This window comes from Physeter macrocephalus, chromosome 20 (assembly GCF_002837175.3).
Source record: "Physeter macrocephalus isolate SW-GA chromosome 20, ASM283717v5, whole genome shotgun sequence".
Lineage (NCBI taxonomy): Eukaryota > Metazoa > Chordata > Mammalia > Artiodactyla > Physeteridae > Physeter > Physeter macrocephalus.
Window position 1 is genome coordinate 26,349,588 of NC_041233.1, and position 15,475 is coordinate 26,365,062.

The 15,475-nt window shown below is 36.3% G+C and overlaps 1 protein-coding gene across 2 annotated transcripts in view; it reads left to right on the plus strand.

The window, feature by feature from the left end:
* Window positions 1–15,138, plus strand: part of SAMD8 (sterile alpha motif domain containing 8) — a 43,833-nt gene extending 28,695 nt beyond the window's left edge. For both annotated transcript variants that reach the window (XM_007102210.3, XM_007102211.3), the window contains exons 3-6: window positions 954–1,049; window positions 5,140–5,257; window positions 10,123–10,273; window positions 10,446–15,138. In XM_007102210.3, coding sequence (XP_007102272.1) covers window positions 954–1,049; window positions 5,140–5,257; window positions 10,123–10,273; window positions 10,446–10,750 — 670 coding nt within the window. In that variant the 3' untranslated portion in view covers window positions 10,751–15,138. The remainder of the gene's footprint in view (window positions 1–953; window positions 1,050–5,139; window positions 5,258–10,122; window positions 10,274–10,445) is intronic.
* The last annotated feature ends 337 nt before the right edge of the window (window positions 15,139–15,475 follow it).

Sequence of the window (15,475 nt, forward strand, 5' to 3'; positions counted from 1 at the left end):
TCTTCTCCCTGCCCCCTTCTTTCTTTCTTTTTAATTGAGAATGTGACATGTCTTTTACTAGTGGGTAATCACAGGAGCTGTGGATTTGGTGACGAAAGACAACAATGGAAAAGATAGAAGAAAACAAATATAAAACAAAGGAAGGCAGAGAGAGAAAGAAAGGAGTAAAACAAAACAAAAACTCTGTTTACTTGCTTGAAAACAAAATATACTAAAAAAAAGAGTAGTCGAGTTCAAGCCCTGACTGTCTGGATTCTGAAATGAGCACACCATTTAAAAAATGAGTCTTTTTCCCCCTGTCTTTTGGGGACAGTCCTGTATACAGGTCTGCCATGCTATGGGAAAGGAGAAAAAAAGTTGTTATTTCTTTACAGAGACCCATGACTGGGAATCACAAACAGCAAAGAGGTCCTGGTAAATGAGGTACTTTATGAAACAGTTTTTTCCCCAGGTTCTCCAGATATCATCTTCTAAAAGAGGTAGAAGTTAAAGAAAACAAGGACTTCCCTGGTGGCACAGTGGTTAAGAATCAGCCTGGCAGTGCAGGGGACATGGGTTCGATCCCTGGTCCAGGAAGATCCCACATGCCGTGGAGCAACTAAGCCCGTGCGCCACAACTACTGAGCCTGCGCTGTAGAGCCCGTGAGCCACAACTACTAAGCCTGCGTGCCACAACGACTGAAGCCTGCGTGCCTAGAGCCGGTGCTCTGCAACAAGAGAAGCCACCGCAACGAGAAGACCGCGCACCGTAACAAAGAGTAGCCCCCGCTCACCACAACTAGAGAAAGCCTGCATGCAGCAACGAAGACCCAACACAGCCAAAAATTTTTTTTAAAAGTTAAAGAAAACAATTTTAAGGTCATTATTAGCAGAGTATCTTACTGACAGGGTGGCGCCATTTTACATACTTATACTTCTTGTCAGTCCAAAATTTAAATTTTTTTCTGTTCCAGCGTTCCTAGAATTCCATGGGCCTTTGCCATGACAGAAGTATGTGGCATGATTCTATGCTATATTTGGCTCCTGGTTCTTCTTCTTCACAAGCACAGGTACCTCTCTTATTCCATTAAAAGACTGAAAGTGTTTTGACTGTCTTATGCAAAGGTCATCAAACCTTGTTGCTTCCTTTGCTGTTTCCTTTTTACTTTCCTTCTCTAGTCATTGTGACATTATAATTACTGATATAGGAAAATGTTTGGGTTTGATCAACAAAAGAGTCATCCTGAGGTAGTACGTACATATTTAGTAATATTCTGAAGGTATTTTGCAGGGAAGGATTAGAGATGGCGATAATCAGCCATGGGCCAACCACGACAATCGAAGTCTAGCCTTGCCTTTCTTTGGAAACAAATCGGAAATGTCACTTTCTATAGAAGGCTAGAAACTCCTCCAAGGGACAGTCTTTGGTCAGACGTTTGGGTGGAAGAAATTATTCTCTGCTTGGAGGAGGCGCATTAAAAAAGAGGTCATTTTGCACACCATGCACATCTAGCAAGTGTAGTTTACTTCAGATGGTGTAGAAAATTGCTGAATAGGGAAGGTGCTTCTTTCGTACTTTCACAAGAGATATAAAGGGAAGAAGTTTTTTGCATTAAAAAAAGGAGAGAAGCATAAGAGGAGGCTACCTTCTTACTTTAATGAGGGGAAATTATTTAAGTAAAACAATAAGCATAGTGTGGAATCTAAAGAGTAATACAAATGAATTTATTTACAAAAGAAAAGCAGACTCACAGACATAGAAAACAAACTTATGGTTACCAAAGGGGAAGTGGAGGGGGTAGGGATAAATTAGGAGTATGGGATTAACAGAGATATACTACTCTATATAAAATAGACAAACAACAAGGATTTACTGTACAGCACAGGGAACTATATTCAATATCTTATAATAACCTATATTGGAAAAGAATCTGAAATATATATGTGTGTGTATATATATATATGTATATAACTGTATCACTTTGCTGTACACCTGAAACTAACACAATATTGTAAATCAACCGTTCTTCAACTAAAAAAAAAAAGGCATAGTGAAGAAAAAAATCTGATAAAGTTGTGGGTCTGCTATACATTGTCTTTGGACACTGAAGAGGAATAGGGACACTTTCGTGAATTTTTTATTCTTTCTCCTCACCAGGGAATGCTTGAGGTAAACTACAGTGATGGGCTTTAGGTCCTAAGCAGCAGTTATTTCAGTGCTTTGAAGGTGAAAAGAAGGGTTGATGATTGCTATTCTTGTCACACTTTTAGGCCATATTGCACTTCATTCTCTCTCACTTTGCAACAATATTTATAACTGGATTGCTTAAAACCAGAGGTGGTTTAAAAACACATGTATCACTGCTGCTTTCTGGTTTAACTTTGCCTCACAAGACCCTACAGATTTGAATTTATCCACTCTTCAAAACAAGAAAGAGTTTACCTTATATAGGAAACCTTGGTAGGTTTAGCAAAGCGTAGCAGTGACCAGCTAAATGCAAGTTTTGATGTTTAATTAGTCAAAGAACGTGTTTCTCAAAGTGTGGTCTTTGTAGCACTTTCTAGAATCACCTGGGCTCTTGTTAAAATTCAGATTCCATGTTGTCTTCCTCAAAAAGCTCACAAAATGATAGCGTGGAAAAAAGAAGGCAGAGACTTTTGCTCTGGACTTTCCACCATATGGTAAGAAGATTCACCATAAATCCTGTGTTAAGAAAGGATTGCATCACTGAACTTGCAGGAAGAAAGGAAAATCTCCAAGAGCCCCAAACACACAAACACATGAAAAAGAAAACACAGAAAAAATAATCTGTGGTGTACAATCAGAGGAATGAGTAAGCATCTCCGAAAAAGTGTTCCATTGGTTGTAATGCCAGAGCTACGATAAGGAGACTAAGCCTTAGGTATGTAACAAAGTTGAGTGGCTGATACCAAGACTCCCAGATTAAGCTGTGGATTTTGGAATGGGCTAGAGTGTTCTCAAATCAGTAGTGCTAACTGGGTCTCAGAAGAAATGAATTTAATTCTTCTCTGGATGACAGTATATATTCAATTTAGGCTCCTGTGTTTTCCCAAAATATTGGAGAGCAGGGCTATAAAGAAAGGTGAGAAGTGGTAGAATCCTCCTGCTTTAAGTTGGGATCCTCTCCATTCAGTGTTACTTTTTCTCTTTCTTACCTTCTTTTCTTCTTTTTTTACATTACCACTGCTACACTCTAGAAGTAGTAGTGAACCAGAAATGAAGCAAACCCTGCAGGGTCTGAAACCTAGCTTGAAATAATTTCAGTTTCTAAAATTGCATTAAGGTGACCCCAGATTGTTAAAGCCCATAACCACTTGCCAAAAGAGATATCAAATCTCTCTTTGGGAAGATAATATAGGCCTAAATTTAATTCTAAAATTTTTTATATACAATATGTGGCACTCAAGTAAATAACTAATAAAGGGGTACATAAGTATGTAAGAGAATATGATCAAAATTTAAGAGAAACAATAAATAATGGAATAGACCCATGTGGATCCAGAAAATAGAGGTACCAGATACAGATTTTAAAGTAACTCTGCTGTCTGTGTTCAAGATAATTTTAACAGAGAATAAAATGGAAACTCTAGAAGTAAACACATTTGTTAAAATCCCTGAAATTGAGAATTCAGTAATGAGTATGACATCAGGTTGAATCCAGCAGAAGAGAGAATTAATGAATCAGAAGATAATTTGAAGAAAAAAATTTTTTAAAGATAGAAAATAGATGAAATATTTGGGGACATTGAGGGGATAGCCTGAAGAAGGTTTACCATATAGATAATTAGAGTTCCTTGAGGAGAGGAGAAAGAAAATAAAACAGAAGTATATTTGTTTCTTTTTTTTTTTTTTTCTTGCAGTACGCAGGCCTCTCACTGTTGTGGCCTCTCCCGTTGGGGAACACAGGTTCCAGACGCGCAAGCTCAGCGGCCATGGCTCACGGGTCCCGGATCGGGGTTCGAACCCGCGTCCCCTGCATTGACAGGCGGACTCCCAACCATTACGCCACCGGGGAAGCCCCAGAAGTATATTTGAAGTGAAAAAAATAAAATGCAGATTCCTGAGCTCCATCCCAGGAGTACACACTGAAGTTTGAAACTTACCTAACCTTGTGTTGAGTACTTTTTTTTGAGGGTGGGAGGAGCATTTCAAAAATGTTTATTTAAATAAAGTCTCTGTACTTAAGAATCGTATAGTCTGTTTTGGTTTAAGACATTAAAAAAAAATTGTGGGCTTCCCTGGTGGCGCAGTGGTTGAGAGTCCACCTGCTGATGCAGGGGATATGGGTTCGTGCCCCAGTCTGGGAAGATCCCACATGCCGCGGAGCGGCTAGGCCCGTGAGCCATGGCCGCTGAGCCTGTGCGTTCGGAGCCTGTGCTCCACAACAGGAGAGGCCACAACAGTGAGATGACCGCATACCGCAAAAGAAACAAAAAAACAAAAAGAACAAAAAAAAATTGTTAGAGATACACTTAATGTAAAACTTAGTATTAAAAAAAAACCTTAGTATTTTATAGCTTAAATTTAAGAGAAATTAAAGAATGTTTATTATATAATTACTGTCAACCAATTTACAATGTCATTAATGAGCAAAAAAATTCCCTAGAATCACGTATTTAACTTTACTTCTCATTAAATAAGTTATGGCAATATATGAGTAATAAAACTAACACTAAGCTAAGAGTCAGTCTAGGTACTATCTTACTTCTCTCTTGCATAACTGTTACTTTCTCTTAGCCATATTTTCTTAACAGTGAAATGATGCTCTTAGGTCTGCACTGTCCAGCATGGCAGGTGCTAGCCACATGTGGCTATTTAAATTTAATTTAGTGGAAATGAAATAAAATTAAAATTCAGTTCCTCACTTGTACGTTTCAAATGCTCAAGAGCCACATGTATATAGCTTATTGGACAGTGCAGTTATAGTCCACTTCCACCATTTCCATCATTGCAGTGCAGTTATAGTCCATTTCCATCATCCTATTGGCAAGTGCTTTAGATGGTCTCTAAGATTTTTGTCCTCTTCAAAGAATCTAATGGTTTTCGTGCTTGTTGTCCCTTTAAGTAAACACTAGATGCCTGAGGTATTTTGGTTTGTTTTCTTCTGATCTTTCTCCCTTTTTGGTCACTGTTCACAGGTCAATACTTCTGCGAAGGCTTTGTAGTCTGATGGGCACTGTATTCTTGCTTCGCTGCTTTACCATGTTTGTGACCTCCCTCTCCGTGCCAGGACAGCACCTACAGTGTACTGGAAAGGTAGCCTACTGTCTTCTTTATCATTCTTTCCTCTTATTTTTGGTGTGTTGATGGCACCATATACGAACTAAGGCTAAGACTTTGCTTTTAACATTAAAATGTGCTTTTCAGCATTTTCAATATCTGTAATAAACCTCTAGAAATAATTTGGTAAAAATCTTAAGCCAGAATCTACCTTCCTGTTACTTCTGTCCATTGATACTAACTAGTTCAATGCTGTAGAGCTATAGAAAAAAAGTAACTTTCGACTATCATTTCCCCTTTCTCACCATCCTCAACATCTTTAGTTCCTCATATGATGTGACTCTGGCCCCTTCACTGTCCTCATCACTCCTTTTTAAAAAGTGTTGCAGTTGGACCATATTCCATTTAAAATGTAGTACCCACTACTCTAAACTTTACTCTTTCTGAGATATATTTAAATAATGGCTAATTTTTTTGTTTTTGTTTTATACTTTGTTGCTTGTTTTGGTATACTGTAGACATACCTTCTCTTCTGGTTAAATTGAGAGAGGATAGATTATGCAGATGGGAACAAAAAAAAACAGGGTAATGAATTACTGTAAAAAATAAGAAAATGTTTAAAAACCCTGAAGATCACCTGTGCTTTATATATAAAATTGGCTGTTATGACTCATTAAATTTGGACAAGAGAATTTATTAGCCTACTTTTCTAAGCCTCCATGCTTTAGTTATGTGTTCCCAAATAGTCAAATGATGTATTAACATCTTTGTTATTTTAATGTTGTTTGTAAAGTGTAAAACAAAATTAATTGTCTGTTCTTCTACTGCAATATAAATAGCTGAAATACCTGCAAGGGAAGATTAAGCAGCCAAAGGAGATCAGGAACTAAAAATATAGCCCTGAGCTGCAGAGTGACCAAAATTTTTTCCAGGTATGAGGAGACTGACCAGTAAGAAAGGAGGAGGAAGGGTTAATGACATTTAGGATTTAGTGTAAAGGAAATGTTTTATTTTTAAGATAAAAGCTGTTTTTGTTTCTTCTTTTTTTTTTTCCAAAAAGGGAAAGTACTTCTTTCTAGTTACAAAGTTACATAAACTTATTGTAAAAATTCAAATTTTATAGAAATATATAAATTAAAAAGTAAAATCTCACAAAATTCCCACTTCTTTCACCCCACCCCATAAATAATACTGTTAATAGTTGTGTATATACCACATGGACTATTTTTAACCATGCTTACATATTCACACAAGTTTATATAGATAGATACTTTTTAAACAGAAGATAGGATTATATTGCAGACATTGCACTTTAGCTTATATTTCATTTAATAGATGTTGTTTACTTTCTTCTGAAGAGATACATATAGCTATACCTCATCCTTTTTAATAGCTGCAGAGTATTCCATTGTACAATTTACCAGTCTCCAAATGATGTACATTTAAGTTATTTTCAAATCTTACTATTTATAAACAATGCTGTCATAAACATCCTTGTACATTTATGGTTTTTCACTTATTTAATCATCTTAAGATAAATTCCTGGAAGTGGAGTTAGGAAATTAAAGAACATAACACACTGAAAATTGTGATACATATTGCTCACATTTTCACTAGGAAAGACTAGTTTTTCACTACTGTCACCACTATGTGCATGCCAGTTTTCCCATCACCGTGCCAGCACAATTTTTGGAGTCACTGCCATTCTGATTAATGAAAGATGATATCTGAGACTTTTATGGTCTTATATTTTAAATTTAAATCTTTAATCTGTTGACTGAAATAAAAATGGACAACGTGAGAGCTTTGAGTTTATTTTGAGACTTACTGAAGACTATAGCCCAGGAGACAGCTTCTCAGATAGCTCTGAGGAACTACGCTGAAGACGTTAGGGGGAAGGTGTACGTGCAATCAAGCTACACATCTTGGTAGAAGGTTGCTGCTAGTCGTGAGGAACAAATGTCTTAGTTAACGATTTTAGTGCTTTTCTAAGTATGGGAAGATGCAAGAAATTGGGTTCATAAGATTTTCTCCTGAAAAAATCTAACTATCCTGAGGGCCTTTTCTGTCAGTTTTCCCAGAGCATAGAGTGCCTCATTCCTGACTGTGTCCTGAAGTCTTTTCAGGGTATGTTGAAGGTCAGTGACTACAGTGGCTAATGATTTAATTCTTGTAGAACCAGGTGGCAAGTGACATTTTTTAGTTAGCAAATCTATTGAATTTCTGTGCATGGTGTGAAGGAGGGATAGAACAGTTACCCCCAATTATTCTACTATGCTAATTGATTAGAAGAGATTTAAAAGAAGAAATACGTAAGCTTATTATAATGAAAAGAGAATTTCCTGTAGCTGAGGGATTTGATTGTGGATCAGCCACTAAAGAGAAAAATATATGTGCATAGGGCTGCAACATGTGCTACAAAAATAAATTAGGGACTTCCCTGGTGGTGCAGTGGTTAAGAACCCGCCTGCCATGCAGGGGACACGGGTTAGAGCCCTGATCTGGGAAGATCCCACATGCTGCAGAGCAACTAAGTCCATGCGCCACAACTACTGAGCCTGTGCTCTAGAGCCCACAAGCCACAACTACTGAGCCCGCATGCTGCAACTACTGAGCCTGTGCGCCTAGAGCCTGTGCTCCGCAACAAGGGAAGCCACCGCAATGAGAAGCCCACGCACCGCAACGAAGAATAGCCCCCGTTCCCTGCAACTAGAGAAAGCCCGCACGCAGCAACGAAGACCCATCACAGCCAAAAATAATAAATAAAATAAATAAATTTATAAAAAATAAATTAATTAATTGGATACCATCCTGCTACAGTATGGACAGCCCTTTTTCTGTCTCTAATGACTTTTTTATTATCAGTTAGTTTTATGTGGACATATTTATTCAAATCTGCTCTCAATACTGTTAATTGCTTTGAATTATAGTATAACCTACTTACTGACCTGTATTTGCAGCAGTCATTAAAATTAGATCGTTAAGGTGATATTAACTAGCAATCAAATCCCTTACAGTGAACTCCGTAGGGCATTTTCATCGTAATAAAGTAATTGCTTGAAATCTCACTCCCAGAAGTAGTAGGTTTGGAGACAGAACCAAGAACATGCCTGTTTTTGAAATTAGACAATGGAACCACCTTAAGAAAAGAAACACTTAAAGCAAATTTCTCCTCAAAGTATCTAAATTCATTCTGTTGTGCTGTGTTTCAATTTTTATTTTTATTTTTCTGGAAGGATATTTGGGACATTTTAAGATTGGAAAGGATGGGGAGACTTGAGTAATTGGGCAATAATTGCTTTCCTTTTTTTGTGATACAATATTTTTTTAAAATTTTTATTGGAGTATAGTTGATTTACAGTGTTGTGTAATTATTGTTTTCTTTTGCATGGCATCACTTGTTTCCTGTCCTTGGCTGAGACATTTTCCTAGCAATCTCTGTTCTTCACTGCCTGATTTTTTACTTTCATGAGTGTAACATCTCTAACCCTCTTCTCATTAGAGGTCATGGAAAGAACCAAACCATGTATATTTTAGTACCTTCCCTTTTCATTTCGCTAATAATGAATTTCTCTCCCTACCATCAACTGAGGCAGAAAGGGAAAACCTGGGTAGTGTATAATCAGGTGAGATTTCTAATGAAATGGTGATTCTAATAAGATTGTTTCTTTTGTTCTTCAAGACATAGGGCTTTGGAATTGGACTCCCTGTGTTCACATTTATTACGTTACTTACTAGCTGTGTGACCTCTTATTATTACGTTACTTACTAGCTGTGTGACCTCTTATTATTACATTACTTACTAGCTGTGTGACCTCTCTAAAGCCAGTTTCCTCATCTGCACAGTTGAATCAGTTCATAGGATTTTTGTGGAAATTAAATGCAATGACATAAAAGCATATAGCAGCATGCTGCACATAGTAAATGCACATAAAATTGCAGCAGTTTTTTATATTATTATGTGTTAAATGCCTTTTTAAAAAAAGTGACCATTGCTCAAACTCTTCCTCAAAATGGATTGCTTTTTTAAGTTTATGCGTGGGAGTTGGGATTAGGTTTGGCTACTAATAACAGGAACTTCGCAGTGGCTATAGTTTAATAAACAAGCAATGATTTATTCTCTCTCATAAGTCTGAAAGTAGGTGCTCCATCCAGGTCAAGAGTGATAAATTTATGGAGTCATCAGAAATCCATGATTCTTCTGTCTTTCTGCTCTCCTGCCCTAACACTTGGCTTGCATCCTCAAAGCCACTTTGTGGTCCAAGATGACTGCTAGAGCTTTAGCTATCATGTCTGAGTTGTAGGCTAGAAGAAGGAAAGGTAGAAAAGACTTCCTCCAAGCTGTTATCTCTTTCGTTTATAAGTAACCTTCCCAGAAATCTTTTACGCTTCCACTTACATCTTATTGTACAGAACTTAGTCACGTAGCGACACCTAGCTGCAAGGGAGGGTGGGAAATGCAATGTTTTAGTTGAGTTCATTGCCTCTTCAAATAAATTTTAGATTCTATTACCAGTGAAGAAGGGAGAGTGGATATTGAATGGTAGCCATTGTCGCTGTCATAGCCTGTTTCTTATTGACAAGAACAGCCAAGCAAATACTACTGTATTATAGGGTATAAAACTTGGAAATAGTTTTGTGTTGTAGTAACCTTTTCCTTATAAAGGAACTCCAAGTAGAGAAGTTTGAATTGCATTGATTTCATTAAATTACCAAAATAGTTCTGAGTACAGCCAAGCTTTGACCACCCATTCTTGGTGTCTGGAATTAATTAGACGGGGAGTCTGGTTGCCTTTGCTTAGATCTTATTTAAGTCATTCAGCCTTTGAATTTCAGTGGGAGTGGTAGGAGCCTCTACTGCCCTAAGCATTTGAAGCACTAATTCTTAGCTTTCTTTATAGGTATATGGCAGCGTATGGGAGAAATTACACCGGGCCTTTGCCATTTGGAGTGGCTTTGGTATGACCCTAACTGGCGTTCACACTTGTGGAGATTACATGTTCAGTGGCCACACAGTCGTCCTAACTATGCTGAATTTCTTTGTCACTGAATGTAAGTATCTTTAGTGATTCTATGCATATCAACTGACTAGCTGCAGAGGAGGCTGTGGGAAGGGCATCAAATTCTGTGAAGAATGGGAGAAACAGACTGATGTAAGAAACATATGACTGAGAAACACTGGAAGAAGTGTGGTTTTAAAATGATCTTTCTGTCCTTTTCCCAGATACACCAAGAAGCTGGAATTTCTTGCACACTTTATCCTGGGTTCTCAACCTCTTTGGAATCTTCTTCATTTTGGCTGCCCATGAACATTATTCCATTGATGTGTTTATTGCCTTTTATATCACAACAAGACTCTTTTTGTACTACCATACTCTAGCCAATACCAGAGCATATCAGCAGAGTAGGAGAGCAAGAATTTGGTTTCCCATGTTTTCTTTTTTTGAATGCAATGTTAATGGTACAGTCCCAAATGAATATTGTTGGCCATTTTCAAAACCAGCAATAATGAAAAGACTAATTGGATGAAGACTGTCTTTGTAATGTGTTCATGATTAAATATACAGCCATTGTTGAAAGTGAGTAACTTTGCTTTCTCCCCCTAGGTTGTTCCTGGATGTCTTGCTTTTTGGCCTGTATGTTGACAAAGTAAAGTTCCCTGTCCTGAGCAAGGCTGTGATTATAGCAAGCAAGAAAGAATAATTAAGAGTCCTTAGGTATCTGTTTGAACAGAAAGCTTAAGTAGATGTCTTCTGCCCCTTCTCTTTAGGCAGACTTAATGTTAAGATTGAAGTCAGTCTCTTACCTTTACCTATTGAGTATTTGCCTATTGAGCTTAAGCAAATCAACTTAAGCAATTTGCTCGTTGAAAGACTTTTTTTTTCAATTTCCAGTAGGACTCTAGTCAAGAAATAATAATAATAATAATAATTTTTTTAAGCTCGTTATTTTCTTCAAAGGAATAACCCCTACCAAGTGAGCAGTACTTGTTCTTTGAACTAATCTCTGTGTCTTTCTAAAAAACGCAACTCTGGAAAGTGATCCTTTTTACTAACAAATTAATTTTTGCCTTCTGAACCATCCTTAAGAAAAGTATACTGAATATACCAGGATCCCTGAAACAAGAAGAGAATGAAAGGGGCCATACATAAGGTGACAGAGTACAAATATAGTGCTGGTATTTTTCACCAAAATCAACAAAAGGTGCAGTTCCTATTTTGTTCTGAGGGTTCAGTATGATCATCAGTAAGTATGCATGAGGGGAAAATGGCTGCATCTGTAAAAATAAAATTGGCTTAATTTTAGTGATGAAAGTACGTGGAATAACTTTGTGCTGTGACTATTAGCTAGACAGATGACAGCCCAATTTTATGCTTTTTAATGGTGTTATTTAGTGAGCAAAATAATGGAGTATTTTATCAGATGTTAAGGTTCTGTGTCCTTAAGTAGGGAGGTATGCATGCAAATTTTTCTCTTTCTGAAATTTATAACAGGTTGCAGGCATTATGTAACTTTTTGGTTTTTGAAATTTCTCATTCTTGGCCATCAGAACTAAGCCATCTCAGACATATTTGGATATGAAAAGGTTTTGTTGTTTTTTATTTTTAAAACAATTGTGTACATACATTCTTTCTATTTAGTTTTAATTTGGCAGTCAGGAGTGATATAACTTAGTTGCTGTTTACAACACTAGAAATTTAGTACCTTAAGTAATTTGACCTCTGTGATTATATTTGTCACTTTACTTTTAATGATTTTGTACAGTAGTTTTGAGAGTAGGTTGGTTCTAGAATTAGACTTTGAACCCCAGCTGATGAGCTTAGCCACTTGGAATATAAACTGTGTAGCTTTTACATTCTGTTTTAAAACAAGGAGTTAAAAAGGTGCTGGCATATTGAGGTCTAAAATTAGGCCACTTAGCAGAAACCTGCTCCTTAAATTGTGAAATATTTTATTTTTGCACTTTGAGTCATATTCCTACCCCATATAAGCTACAGAGGAGCCTGAATGGATTGGGCAGGAAACAAATATAATGCAAACAAGTTGCAGCTAGTGCTGAGTGATCCCAATTTGGGTGTACTCTGAACATTATTTTTTATTTTTCACTTGAGAAAATGGCACGAGGCAATTTAAGTTTTATTATGCTTTTAAATCTCATACTTTAGAATCTGATAACATCTTAAATGGTTGATTCTGTTACATGCTGGGGGTGAAAATGCCAACATTTCATCTAAGGAAATTGCATAATCTTAAAGGGTGAAGGATGTTTCCTATGCAGTTAGAGTACTTTGACCCTTGAGGTCAAAAGATATGTAACTCCCATTTTTTTCCAGATGACAGAAGAGGACTGAATTTAGCTAGGGAGGGACTGGCGTTGGCTTTTGGGAAAATGTTTGAAAAAAAATCCATGGCAACATTAAGTCAAGAATGTTGAATAGCTACTTAATGGTAAATTTCCTAACATCAATCTTCTTTCCTTCGTATGGATTTTATTCTAGAACAAAATAGAAAAAAAAATGCAACTAACTTTGCAGACCTATTGATACTGAGAGTGCCTAATAGCAGACTGCAATGAGGATTGTAAAATAACTTCCCACACTTACATTTATCATATCTGTTTTGAGGAAAAGGTAAGCTAGATTTATAATTTATTGTTATAACTATTACAGGGCAATGTTTACATATATTAATCATCTCCAGGTCTCTTCCTTGGAAAACTTTGAGACAAAATTCTTTTCCATTTCTTTTTTAAATACAGAACCTATAGTTTTGTTGCTTTTTGTTTTGTCCAGAAATTTCCAGATTTTGTCTTTGTATGTTTTTTCTTGTTAAAACCATAGTGAAGGTAGGATATACATTTTGGGTGTGAATGTGGCTAGGTAGAGAAGCTACATGCCTTAGATCTACATATTTTTTACCTTGTCTACAGTTGGAAATGTGTGAGAGGCTTACATCATTAAACACTGAGATTTCAGTATAGAAGGAACCAAGGTTTTTTGTTTGGGATGCAAACTGGAGGTTATATTGAAAGTCCTCCATGCAATTTCTGTCTTCCTAGGGGCAGCGTTACCAATTTTTTATATTTTTCCTTTTTTTTTTTTTTAATCCCATGAAGAGCAGCGTTACTGAAGGGTAATTGAAGTTTCTAATCAGGTTTAGAAGAAGGCAAGTTTGCTATTATCACCAGATAATTTGGGAGAAACCTTTTTTGGCTGCAGAATTCTCAACATGCCTATTTTCTCCATAGTTCTCTGTGGCCAGAATTGCTAGAGTAAAAATACAACTTCCATATGCTAGATGTATTTATTAGTATCCCTTTAAATCAGAAAGCAATGAGCTTAGCCATGGACCAGTCAGTTAAATAAGTGTGGATTGTTCACAGGAAGAACCCCATGCTAGAGACCTGCTGATAGTTTAACTCTGACACTACACGTGGCATTCTTCCCTACCCTGTACCTGCCTGAGTGTTGTTTCTTAGAATTCTAAAACTCTTATAATTTTGTAAATCATAAGGACAGAGGCATCACATCCTTTTATAGCTGATATGAAACCATGTGTTTTAAGGAAACCTGTTTGGAAAGTGTTATTTATATATTCAAAGTCATAATCATAACACTAACCTGCTTTGATGGTATTAGTAAAAAGCAATTTCATCATCAGTTTCATAGTAAACTTTTTTTTAAGGATTCTTGTTCCATAATGTTTGAGAACATTAACCATATTCTTTTTTTAAACCTCTAATCTAATAAATTTAATTCTTTGATAGTCTTCTTGTAGACTTAAGTTACCCCTTACTAAAAGTAATTATGGTAATAGTCATTTGTCAGTTCTTTACGGTATTCAGGCGTTTGAGACAGGAAAACTCTTTTTTTACAATAGTCCCATGGCTTTCTTAAACAGTATTGGTTTCATTCAGATAGTTTCAGAGCCAACAAAGCATGTCAGCTTTAATGTCATCTTTACTTTGGCAGTTAAGACAGTTTGCATTTGTAAAATGTTTTAATCTGAATTACTCCACACTGCTGTAGAGGAAAATTGTTAATAACACCAAAAGTCAGACTGCTACAGGTGAGCAATGAGAAAGGAAAGAGGTTGAGGGTTTTTTCTTTCTCTGTCTTTGAGTAGCTTTGAATGACTGAAATTACTATGGAAGTAGGTTTTGTTTCCCCTTTCACCTATCCCTCAACCCCAGCAAACGCCACCAATTTCAAGTAACTAAAATATGGCCAGTTATTTTGCATCAGGTTCAATGAAAACATCTGTGAAATCTATAATCCAGCTCCCCAAAAGTTGGTTTTTTAGAATATGTTCTACCCTAAATTGACCAAAGGACTTTTATTCAGTGTACTCCATGTTTAAGCATAAGGAAGCTTTGTGCCTAATATGGAAGGAGAAGGAATACTATGTTAATTTTGTTGTTATTTCAGGTCTGTTTCAATCTGAACTACTGGGTTGTCTGAACTAGCCAAGCAATGTTACCAGTTAGTAATATCATCTTTAAAATGCTTAATTTTAATAATTTTTTATTCAGAGAATCTATGGATTGTTAAGACAGTTGAAGTATTTCTGATATGAAACAAAGGGAGTGGAAATTAGTACTTAATGGGGGAAGCAAAATTAGCTTGGGCTAAAGTGGGCATGTTTTGTTTTAAGAATGCTACCTAAATGTCACCCAATCTGCAGAGATACTAGTATTACTTGAAGATGTGAAAGTTCCTGTGGTAGCCATACCTTGAAGCACAGTGTTGTATATAAGTAAATATCTTGATTCTAAATTAAATCCAGATTTAACTAATATATATTATTTTATATCTTTGTTGTATTAAAATGTTTAAAAACACTAAAAATAAAACATTTGAAAGTTGGATTGCAGTCTCTTATTTAAATGCCTTTCCATTATTAATACAGCAGGTTTATTTTTTATGCAGTGAATTTTTATCATTTGCAAATGATTGGGCCTTGCAACTTTAAATCCTAATGTATACCTGGTCCCTGGCATTTACTAATTCATGGTTGTCTATTGATAAGCCGTTTGCCTTTTCTCCTTTCTTTTCTGTAAACTAGGAGAGAAAAGTAATCTTCATGATGGTATAAGAATAATTATAGATGAAGTTGAGAAGGAGGAAAGGGAAGCAAAGCAAATAGCTACTTATTCCTGGGCACATTAAAGTTTTTGTTTATTGGTTTTGGGTTTATTTTAATTGTAGATTTTGTAGAAAGATGCCATCATCCTGTCAGGTTAGCTTTGGAGAT